This window comes from Schistocerca americana, chromosome X (genome assembly GCF_021461395.2).
Source record: "Schistocerca americana isolate TAMUIC-IGC-003095 chromosome X, iqSchAmer2.1, whole genome shotgun sequence".
Classification (NCBI taxonomy): Eukaryota; Metazoa; Arthropoda; class Insecta; order Orthoptera; family Acrididae; genus Schistocerca; species Schistocerca americana.
The window spans coordinates 9136841-9149633 of NC_060130.1; the positions used below are offsets into that span (position 1 = coordinate 9136841).

The 12793-nt window shown below is 39.5% G+C and overlaps 1 protein-coding gene across 1 annotated transcript in view; it reads right to left on the minus strand.

The window, feature by feature from the left end:
• Nucleotides 1–12793, minus strand: part of LOC124554869 — a 107677-nt gene that overhangs the window by 26748 nt on the left and 68136 nt on the right. Inside the window, exons 9-10 of the mRNA XM_047128538.1 lie at nucleotides 10442–10666; nucleotides 3364–3520 (exon numbers count right to left, since the gene is read on the minus strand). Of these exons, the coding sequence (XP_046984494.1) occupies nucleotides 3364–3520; nucleotides 10442–10666 (382 nt within the window). The remainder of the gene's footprint in view (nucleotides 1–3363; nucleotides 3521–10441; nucleotides 10667–12793) is intronic.

Sequence of the window (12793 nt, forward strand, 5' to 3'; positions counted from 1 at the left end):
TGTGCTGTGTGGATGTCCAGAACCTCGACTACGTGTGTGAGAATGTTCACGTGACTACTGATACTAGGAATGTTGCATAACTGACGCAGCACATCCAACTTGTGTGGCAATTCCCCCGAAAGGACCATCCTGCCACTCGGAAGCCCACAATTTGACCCCTTTTTAAACTCACTCGTTGGCTATAAGAATCACGAGTGTGCCTTCCTGGCATGGTTGCCTGCTTGCTTCACATGTCTGCATCACACTGGCTGTGAGCATTTCCTATTAAAGGGTAGACACATATAGCACTCTGATAGCTATGCCATTACACTATCTGTTGGCGGATGACACTGAAACCATTGCCAGTACATCTACTATTCCCAGGTGACATGTGTTGTCATCAGAACAAAATTGACATTGTTTTTCCAGGTGTACAATATAAGCTGTATCAGCAGAAACATGTGACTAAAAAGATGCTAGCCTTACATTATTCTTGCACATTATCATTATCTTTGATGTTAATATGACAAGAAACATGAAAAATGCAATATTGAAAGTGAAGTTCATGGGAGAGATCTATGAACCGTTCAAAGTAAAGACAGGAGTGAGGCATGAGGATGGCCATCACCCACTCTATTTAACTCAGTTTTGGAGAAAATAATCAGGACATGGGACAAAAGAGACAGATGGGTGAAGACTGAACTGTCGCCCTCCAAGTGCCGTGCCAAACAAAGACTGCACTCTACGTGTAGTCAGATCATGTCACACACCACACCATGACTTTCGAAATATATATGCACATGTAGATAAAATGTCTGGCCTTTGCTGATGATATAGCCATCATAACAAATAACAGAAAAGAAGACAAAAAAGCTCTACAAACTCTTTATCAAATCTCAATCAAAACGGGACTACAAATCTCAAATGAAAAAAACTTGTACATTGACACAATGTAAAGAGACAGACACCCACTGGTAACAAAGTATGGGAAGATATCACATGAAGAAAGTTTCCAGTGCCTGGAAGAGATTACACAGAAAATAAGACTGAACTCAACATCCAATGAAAAAAGAATCACAAAACTACATAAGGTATTCAGACTTATATGGAACAATTATAACAAAAGAAGTTTTTCCATCAATGCCAAATTAAGACACTGTAGTACAGTAGTTACCACAGGCCTTGTACACCTCAGAACAACAGCCATGAAGGGAAGAACAAAAATCAAAGAGATGGAAAAACAGAAGGAAAGATCTACAGGCCAGTTCAGAGAGAGGGGATCTGGATAAACATATTGACAAAAGAACTGTACAAATACAAACAGAGGATTAAAAACAGCACCAGGTAAAGAAGGACAAGGTTCTAGAGACACATACAAATTATGCACAAAAACAGACTTACCAAGAATATTTTTTATATAGTTATGACTAATAAAGTGAAAACCAACTGGGTATAGGAAACCATGGAGGACCTCAAGAAACAAAACATCTCCACAGAAGACATCACAGACAGGAAAAAATACAGAGTAAAAAACTGGAAAACAGAAATTTCAGCAGATATTGAAAGAGAAGAAAATGGGGAAGAACGGTACAGAAGAGAGGAAGAGGAATCACAATGAATATATGAGAAGTTTTTGAAAGACAAATGAAATAGACAGAAAAAAAGCCTTGAAAATTGATGGTGCTCTCCTTAAGGGGGTATTAATTAACAATAATTCAATATAATAATAATAATAATAATAATAACAATAACAATAATAAGAAGAACTAAAAGAAAAATATAGACAAAGACTAACAGAAATACTGAAAACAGAATTGACAGCAAGAAACAAGACAAAAGCTATAAATACTTATGCCATACCAATATTGACCTACTCATTTGGGGTAGTGAAATGGAGTAACACAGACCTAGAAGCACTCAATACACTTACACGATCACAATGCCACAAATATAGAATACATCACATACATTCAGCAACAGAAAGATTCACATTAAGCAGAAAGAAAGCAGGAAGGGGATTTATCGACAGAAAAAAACTACATTATGGACAGGTAGACAATTTAAGAAAATTCTTTCTAGAATGAGCAGAAACTAGCAAAATACACAAAGCAATCACTCATATAAATACATCGGCTACACCACTGCAACTTCATAACCACTTCTACAACCCTTTAGATCACATAACATCAACAGATACGAAGAAAGTAAATTGGAAAAAGAAAACACTTCATGGCAAGCACCCGTATCATCTAACACAGCCACACATCGATCAAGAGGCATCCAACACATGGCTAAGAAAAGGCAATATATACAGTGAGACAGAAGGATTCATGATTGCAATACAGGATCAAACAATAAACACCAGGTATTACAGCAAGCATATTATTAAAGATCCCAATACCACAACGGATAAATGCAGACTTTGTAAACAAAAAATAGAAACAGTAGATCACATCACAAGCAGATGTACAATACTAGCAAATACAGAATACCCCAGAAGACATGACAATGTCGCAAAAATAATACATCAACAGCTTGCCTTACAACATAAACTTTTAAAACAACATGTTCCAACATACAAGTATACACCACAAAATGTACTGGAGAATGATGAATACAAATTATACTGGAACAGAACCATTATAACAGGTAAAACAACGCCACATAACAAACCTGACATCATACTCACCAATAAAAAGAAGAAATTAACACAACTAATCGAAATATCCATACCCAATACAACAAATATACAAAAGAAAATAGGAGAAAAAATTGAAAAATACATCCAACTGGCTGAGGAAGTCAAAGACATGTGGCATCAGGATAAAGTTGACATTATACCAATTATACTATCAACTACACGAGTCATACCACACAATATCCACCAGTACATCAATGCAATACAGCTACATCCAAAGCCGGCCGAAGTGGCCGTGCGGTTAAAGGCGCTGCAGTCTGGAACCGCAAGACCGCTGCGGTCGCAGGTTCGAATCCTGCCTCGGGCATGGATGTTTGTGATGTCCTTAGGTTAGTTAGGTTTAACTAGTTCTAAGTTCTAGGGGACTAATGACCTCAGCAGTTGAGTCCCATAGTGCTCAGAGCCATTTGAACCATTTGAACCAGCTACATCCAAACATATTTATACAACTACAGAAATCAGTAATTATTGATACATGTTCAATTACCCGAAAGTTCCTAAATGCAATATAACACATACCATACAGTTGAAAGGAAGTGACGCTTTATCAAGGTCCACGTCACTTTCCATTTTTAACCAGACTTAACGTCTGAGGAAGTAAAGAATAACAATAATAATAATGACACTGTCTCTGTCTCAAGAAATTGATCTTCGAAGATCAGCTGAAGTTATCTCCCATGTCTTACTCTGCCTCTGTCCATGTGAATAACAGTAAAATTTAGGCTTATTTGGGAAAACAGCATCAAAGAAATTGTTTATTACAAATGGAACAACAGTATTATAGATTGCACATGACAAAGATTTATTGTCACAAATTGATGTTATCACCACTCTTGATAAATCCTGTTAATACAGTACAATAAAAATAACAACACCCGATAAATCTCTGTACACACGCCACATTACCACAAGTGAAAACTACATGGAGTGGAAACAGGGAGATACTACGATGCAAAATTGTTTCCATCTTATGACCTTTTTGTTGTTGCTGTGGTAGTCTGAAGATTGGATTGCTGCAGCTCTCAATACTAATCTATCCTGTGAAAGCCTCATCACCTCCACCTCTACATATCTATTACAACACCCACCCGTTTAAACCTGCTAGTTGTCGTGAAGTCTTGATCTATTTCTACAGTTTTTATACCCCTTCCCTTCCAACACACACACACACACACACACACACACACACACACACTAGCCACCAAGGAAGAGCCTACAGCTTTGATTCAACCCCCTCGCCCCCCCCCCCCCCCCCCCCCAGTCGTACCCTCATACCTCCCTAACTATGCTTTGTTCGATACTCATCCTTCCACAATCGCAACGAATTCCTCCATCCTCCATGAGATATATACATCCTAAGCACCAATCCTGTAAAACTGTTGTCAACCTTTCTGCCACAACTCTTAGCCCTGCAGACGTCTTGGTACTTTCTAAAGGCCTCACCTTTAGCCCAAAACCTAAATTCAAGTGTGCTGGACTTGTAAAGGACCTTCTTTCCTTACCTAATCTCTGCAGCTGAAATTTCTTCAATGTGCGTTAGGGAGGTATGAGGGTATGACTGGAAGAGGCGGGGGGGGGGGGGGGGGGTTGAATCAAAGCTGTAGGCTCTTCCTTGGTGGCTAGTGTGTGTGTGTTGGAAGGGAAGGGGTATAAAAACTGTTGAAATAGATCAAGACTATGCTCCAGACTGAATGCGGAAAGGCATAATCAGTCTTAAATGATGATGATGATGCATCCCACTAATAACAGCCAACAAAAACCTCACATAGAACCTTGCTTAAAACAGTTCCAGCCTCCCTCCCACCCTGAACCTCCCATTCCAGCCAGTCATCTCTTGGTTATCTTTCAGGAATTCATCACTTCTAACCCGGCCTTACTTTCCTTTCCTAAATCCTCCCTAGTGAGACCAACATCACTCCTATCTAACACACAGCTACCCATATCCTTAAAATCAATCCGTGCCTTATCATCTTTCCTACAGATAAAAGCTTCATCACAGTGTTCATGAATCATAGTGACTATGTGGCTGAGAGTCTTCACCAACTTTCTAACACCTCTGCATACAAACCTTACAACCATGATCACATCCGTGAATTCCAACAAGACTCCAGCAGCTCTCCAAGACCTTAAGTCCATCCCATAACCTGACTCCTGGATCTATCTCCCTCCTCACACCACTCCTTCCTTTTTACCTATTCGCCAACCCAACTACACAGGTCTCTCCACTTGCCCAACTGTGGCTGGGTAAATCCTCCCACTGAACATCACATGCAAACCATTGTCTGTAACCTCCCATCCTACAGTGAAGACAGTGCTTACTTCCTTCACCGCCTTTCTGCAGTTCCTGTTTTGCTACCACATGACTCCTTGCTGGTTACTATGGATGCAACATCATTTTACAACATCCCCCATGCCCATGGCCTCACTTTCCAAACATCCTCCTGATACCAAAACCACCACCTCTTTCCAAATCCCCTTCCCCAAACACATCCTGACTCACAATTATTTCACTTCCGAAGACCAAGTCACAGGGTGAAATGCCTAAAGCTCGCACCACAAGTATGAAGTGCTATTGATTTGCGGCTTTGACTGAATGGATTGGTAGACAGGGACTCATTACTGTTACCCAATCAACATATTGTAAAAATCCTTTCTTGTGCAGATGTACACTTTTTAAATGAAACTGTGCTTACTGACATTAACAAACTAAAAATATGGTAAATCAGAATGTCAGTGGGGTTTGTTGCAGGATTCTAGTACAGGTTGTCAATGAGATACAGTATTTTTAAAAGTTTCCACACCAATACTAGTTTGTGCCACTCAATCTGGGTAGTTGCTAGGTATGATGTTGTTTGCTTACAGTGTGTTTGTGTGTGTGTGTGGGTAGTTGCTAGGTATGATGTTGTTTGCTTACAGTGTGTTTGTGTGTGTGGGTAGTTGCTAGGCAACCTCTTCAACCAGTTATGTGGAAGTCATAGCCTAACTCTTAGCAACATAACAGATGAAACAAGTAGTTGATCCACATGTTACCTCTTGCACAATCGCATGTGGAAATGGCATTAATCGGGCAAGTGTCCTATGCATTCTCCATTGATATAGGTGTATCCCTTTCTATAAAGAGCTGCATGGAATTGATCAAGAGAATTGTGTTAACTTCCATACATGGGCATTAAGACAGGATACTCCAGATGTATCATGTATCTTGTTTAGTGGTGAAGGAAATTTTAACAATCGTGGCCTGGTAAAGTGCTGAAATAAGCACAATTGGTCTGTTAACAATTGTCTTTGGCTGTGGCAGGTGGAATCTCAGCATCCTTGGAGTGTAAACGTGTGGTGTGAGGCAGTGAACCATCAGCTCATAGGCCCGTTTTTCTTAGAAAGAACACTGAATGCGCACAAGTATCACAGCCTCCTAACAAATCATCTTCCACGGATGCTAGAAGAGATTCCTCTGCAGACTAGGAGCAACTTGTGGTACCAATACGATGGCTGTACAACCCACAGTGCACGAAGTACAACATGGCTTCACAAACTGTTTACAAATCATTAGATTGGATGTAGAGGACCTGTATCTCGGTTGATCCATTCGCCAAATTTCATGCCTGCAGACTTTTTTTCTATGGGGAAAGCTGAAAGACTGTCTACAAGGGCATACCAACTACATCTGATGATATGCAATGATGTATTACTGCAGCCTGTCGGATTGTCCCTGCTGAAATACTGGTTTGTGTGCAGCAGTCTTTCCATACCAGAATGGGAGCATATACTGGTGCTGCCAGTGCTCATTTTGAACACAGCCTGTGATGGTCAATTGTCTCATTACTGGTCACAATCCACATAACTAGTGTATGGACTTGGACTGTTCTTTGGTGTGTGCTACCGCAGCTAATGTACAAGTGTTGGTGTGGGAACTTTACAGCTAATGTACAAGTGTTGGCGTGGGACCTTTTCAAAATATGATATCTCATGAATGGCTCACACTAGACTCCTGCAACAAACACCGCTGATAGACTAATTTACCCTACTTTTAGTTAATACCGATAGGCATAGTTTCATTTAAAAAAGTTTATGTTTGCACAAAAAATGCACTTTCTAATATCACTACAACCTGTTGGTTGGTTACTAGCATAAGCCCCCAACTACCAATCCATTCTGTGAAAACCACACATCAATAGCACTTTCCATTTCTGCAATGTTTGTGGTGCAGGTTTTAAGTGATTATCCCTGTATAAACAAATCTGTAGTACTGCCATGGGTACTCGCATGGTGCCATCCTATACCAGCTTTTATATTGGCCATCAGGAGAAGTCCTTCCTATCCTGTCAACACCTAAAACCCATTGTCTGATTCAGAGTAATTGAGACATTTTCATGATCTGGACTCATGGTATAGACTGCTTCTTCCATAACCTAAAAACCTACTCCCAAATCATCTTAACCTGATTATTCTCAACTCAATGCGCCATATCACTAGACATCGATATCCATAAATACATGTCAAGTGGACCAACCACCAACAGTACCTCCCTCCACTTTGACAGCCGTCACCCATTCCATGTCAAAAAGGCTCTTCCATGCAGCCTTGTCACACGTGGACTCACTATCCCCAGTGGAAAGCAGGAGTTGTCTAAATATGGCAATAGCACTACCAGAGCCACAGTATCCTATCCGTCTCATTCATAAATAGATCTCCCGTGCCATCTCCTCATTTCACACCTGTAACCCTGCTAACCAGACAATGGTCAGCACTCATCTAATCACCCAGGCCTTGAAAAGCTCAACCACATCCTTCACTGGGGCTTTGGCTATCTCAGATGGGGTATACTATACTCAAGATACTACCCTATTCCTGCAAAGTAATGTTCCACTGCCCACACAATCTAGAGAACATCCTTGTCCGCCCCTAATCCTGTGAGTGACCCAGGTGCAAGACCTGTCCCACAGATCCACCCACCACCTCCTACAGCAGTCCAGTCACAGGAATCTCCCACCATATAAAAGGCACGATCATGTGCAAAAGCAACCTGTTAAAAATCAGCTATGCTGCAATTACCATACAATTTTCCATGTAGGGATGACAAGTAACCAACTGTTCACTCGCAGTAATGTCCAGCACCAAACTGTGGCAAACCACAGACTTGACATTGCAGTTGCCAAGAGGCTGTACACCACTTCAACAACTGCTTCACTAGACATACCATTTGGATATTCCCTTCCAGTGCAAGTTTCTCTGACCTACGCAGGTGGAAATTGTCTCTCCAGCACATCTAGTGCCATCCACCTGACCTAAACCTCTGCTAATTTGTTTCCCACTGTATCACTTCACCTTTTCCCTTCTCTCTTCTGTACCCACCAATCTTTTCCCATTCAGACAATGTACTGTCTTCTCCAATCACTCTGCCACCCCCTCCCCCCCACCCCCCCCCAACACCCCCACCCCACCCCGTGCAGCTACTGCGGGTGTGTACATTTGGGTGTTTGTGTGGTTTCCAAACTAAACCATGTGCATTTTAGATATGTTAGATCCATATACTTTACCTGAAACTAATTCTCTGAGGTACTGAGACTACTGCTTCCTGGCTCTATTTTCAGCTAACACAGAAGTATTGTCTACAAACAAAAGTGTATAGGACAGGATATTTACCAGTGAATCATTCACACGGGACACCAAAAAGTCTGTTGTGTGGCATGTAGACAACCCCCGAGATGGTCCACCAAGGCAGTGTGACTGCAGGAGCATACAGCAAAAACTGTACACAAAAGATGGTCCAGCACTTCTCAGAGCTTACAGTCAAAAATTATCAGGCTAGGTGTCCATATTATGCAAATTAACGTAGGATTAACAAGTGACAAATGCAGTTACCAAAGCAAATTAGATGATGAGCATGCCATCAGTATTATAGCTCTATAGGAAATGCATTTAGGTGATAATTCAGCAGCTACATGCAAGATTACACAATATAAAGCAATATCAATACTCCTCTCAATTGTTAGGTGCTACCACAATAAATGAAAAAAGAAACAGCTCTTGGATTATGCTGGCTTAAGCTGTCAGAAAATTAGTGATGTAGAAGTAATTAGAATAAAACTCAAAGGCCTGGTTATTACATCAGTCCACAAATCACCTAACGGAAAGTGTCTGACACTAGTCTTACACACAGCAACTAGACAGCACGTATATGTTTAAGATTTTAATTCCAAAACACATCCCGGAGATACATAAATAGAGACAAAAATAGAGAACCATTGTTCGAATGGATCAACACACAAGAAATTATCTAAGTTTGATGCCAAGGAATTTAAAACGTTTTGGGCAGGCAGATGGAAACTGATACAAAACCTTACCCATCCATCTTTTCCACTGATGAGAACAAATTACCACTGAATCACTCAATAGTAGTACTGAAACATTTTTCAAGGAGTGTACATTGGCTCACAAAAGTTATCATTGGTGCTGAAATATCAGTTACAAAATACATTGATAAACCCACAAGGAAATTTGAAAAAGCTAACTCGATACAATACACCCAGGAAGTGGCGTCGAGTGTGCAAGCAGTAGTAAATCGTGCCATAGAAAATCGTATTACATTTAGTTTAAAGTGCATAGTCTGCCAAAACAGTATTCATAGCGGTATTTGTTTGTGCTCTTTTCACATATATGGATCCATCTATCGTGTATGAACAACAGAAAAGTGATAAATCCGAATTGTGTATGTGGCTTTGTTAAGTGCAGTGGTCGAAAAAGTGCAGTCAAGATGTATAATGCTGGTACTGAAGAACTCATCTCTGATGTGCTGAAAGAAGAACTCGCAATAGCTAAAAAATATATGAATGACATCGAATCGTTAATTAATTCTTTGAATGTCGATTTTAATCCTTTTGTGAAAAATGTACAAAGTGAAAACTACAACACTCTCAAAGAAACCGTTACTGAAATTCAAAGTGCTCCAATATCTGCTATAGTTACGAAAAACTCGTTTGCGCCCATTGCACAAGAGAAACACCGACAAACGAAATTATTGAGAGAAGACGAGACAAAACCAAAAGTTTATATCTTTGCAGACAGCCATGGACGAGATTTAGCCACTATTCTTACGAATATGCAATCTAAATTTTCCGTTACTGCCACAGTAAAACCCGGGGCTCCTTTCCAGCAAATAATTAAAGATTTAAGCCCTCAACCAAACGATGTTTGTGTAATTATTGCTGGAGCTAACGATGTTTATAAAAATGAGTCGAAAAATGCAATCACAGCATTGCGAAATGCACTGGAAAGAATCTCGCCAAGAAAAACAATCATCGTTAGCATCCCATATAGACATGACCTAATAAACAGTTCATGTGTAAATAATGAAATCAAATTCACAAACAGAATGTTTCAAAAGGTATGCAAAGCATTCAAGGACGTGAAGTTTTTGGACAGTAATTCCGAAGAGAGAAACCATTTTACTCGGCATGGAATGCACAGGAACTGGCTAGGAAAACGTGTACTCGCTAAAGCATTATTAGCAGAAACATTCAAACTATTTGAAAACACCACTCCTCCAATCATTCTAAAAGCACCTGTGCCCATTGAAACTGTACCATTGGAAGAAATACATACAGTGTCGTCAAAATACTCCTTCAAACCTAATGGAACAGCTGAAGGGAAGACTTCATATGCAGCAGCACCTGTATGTGAATCAACACAAACAGGTCTTTTATACAAAAGCAAGACAGCACCAGCAGTTACAACTCAAGTGGGAAACGTTAGTCCACCGCCAACTTGTGAAGCAGCAGCATTTAAGGAGGAAGAACAGTCATCAATAGCAGAAACAGCAACACCAACCCCCACAGGATCAAGTGTACAAGCCGACAGTGTAGAAACCTCACCAACAGGAGATCCACCCTCTATGGCAAAAAGGAGCACAGTAGTGACTGCAGCTGCTCCACATAGGATGTGCCTGAGATCAAGAAAGTCCTCAGCTGCAAATGGGGATTTTTTATGGTACTGGGGCAGAAGGGGGAAGGTTCCAATCAGAATGTAAGTAATGTAGTTAATAACAACAAATGTGGGTGTTACCAGCACAACAGCTCCCTCTTCCCTGCAGAAAACTGTTCCTGTAATACTGGTATGTCAAAAGTAATAAAACTCAGTCCTAGCAATGGTAACACCACAACTAATCATGTAATTAAAAATGAACTCAAAATTTTTCACCAAAATATTCAAAGCCTGCTCTGTAAGTTAGACCAATTTATTGTAAATATTGATGAACCAACAGGCGCAAATTGTGCTCATATTCTCTGTCTGACAGAACACCATATCACTTTTGGCATTGAAATGCTCAATATACCAAATTATGGTTTAGCTACCTCATTTTGTAGAAAGCATATGTGCAAAGGTGGGGCAGTTATTTATGTGAAAAACAGCCTGTCCTTTGATACAATAGATGTAGAGAAATATTGTGTAGAGAAAGACTTTGAGGCATGTGTCACAGAAATAGTAGAAGGTAACAAGAAACTGGTAATCGTAGCAGTATACAGGGCTCCATCTGGTAATTTTAAAGTATTCATGAAACAATTAGATTCTGTGCTATTGTATCTCACAAGAAAAAATAGGGACATTATAGTGACTGGAGATTTTAATATAGATTTCCTAGGAAGCTCATCTTCTAAGACAGAGTTTGCAAACTTAATGCATACCTACAACCTTGTCTCCACTGTCAGTTTTCCCACAAGAACTACTGCCACTTCCAGCACTCTAATAGACAATATCTTTGTAGATATGAGTAAAACTAATCACATCAAAGTTGAAAAAGTCATAAATGGACTCTCTGATCATGATGGGCAAATACTCACAATTGACAACTTTAATACAAATCAGAACAAAGCTAGTGCACAGTGGAAAACCATTAGAAACATGAATGAGGAAAATATCCAAAAATTCAAATTATGCATTCGGGAGACTGACTGGAGGTATGTTTATCTTGCAAATGATGTTAATACAAAATATAATTTATTTACTGATGAATTATCAGATATATTTGAAAATGTCTTTCCAAAAAAGGTCTGTAGACTACAGAACAGGCAATCAAGCAAAAAACCATGGCTCACCAAGGGCATAAAAATATCATGCCAGAGAAAAAGGGAACTGTATATAATATCTAGACAATCCAATAATCCCCTGCAGATGAAATATTATAGGACATACTGCAAAATCTTAACTAAAGTCATTAAAAAATCTAAAAGTATGTGCATGCAATCTAAAATTAACTGTTCAAACAATAAAATCAGAACGATTTGGAATGTAATAAAGAGGGAAACAGGTACTTCACCATCTGACAATGAAAAATCTGCTGTCCTAAAAATTAACGATTTGGAAATAACTGATAGTAAACAGATAGCAGACACATTTAACAACCACTTTCTAAGTGTCACCTCTCAAATAGGTTCAGTGGTGACCTAAGAGAAGCTTTAGATATTCTGAAACTTAACCTCCCACAATGTTTTAATGATATAAATGTAACACCCATAACTGTTAATGAAATAAAAAAAATAATTCACTCATTGAAAAGTAAAGGATCTTCAGGTATAGATAACATCTCTAATAAACTGTTGAAAGCCTGCAGTAATGATGTAAGTGTAGTACTTGCTCACATTTGCAACATGTCTCTTTATGAGGGAGTTGTTCCAGAGAGAATGAAATATGCCACTGTGAGACCTCTTTTCAAGTCTGGCGATGCTACAGATGTAAAAAATTATCGTCCTGTCTCTCTCTTAACAACATTCTCAAAGGTTCTTGAAAAGGCAGTGTATAACAGGATTGTGGCACATCTTGATAAACTTAATATTATTAACCACAGACAGTTTGGTTTTCAAAAAGGGGTTTCCACAGAGTGTGCCATATATTCACTCACAAATGATGTCTTGGAGTCTATTAATAGTAAGAAGTCACCAGTTAGTGTCTTCTGTGATATTTCCAAGGCCTTTGATTGTGTAAACCACAAGATACTCTTGGAGAAGGTCTATCATTACGGAATCAAAGGGCCTATAGGTAACTGGCTAAAATCATATCTTCAAGACAGGAAACAAAAGGTGGTTCTACATGGCTGCAACAAAGGATCTCCTAATCTAGTGG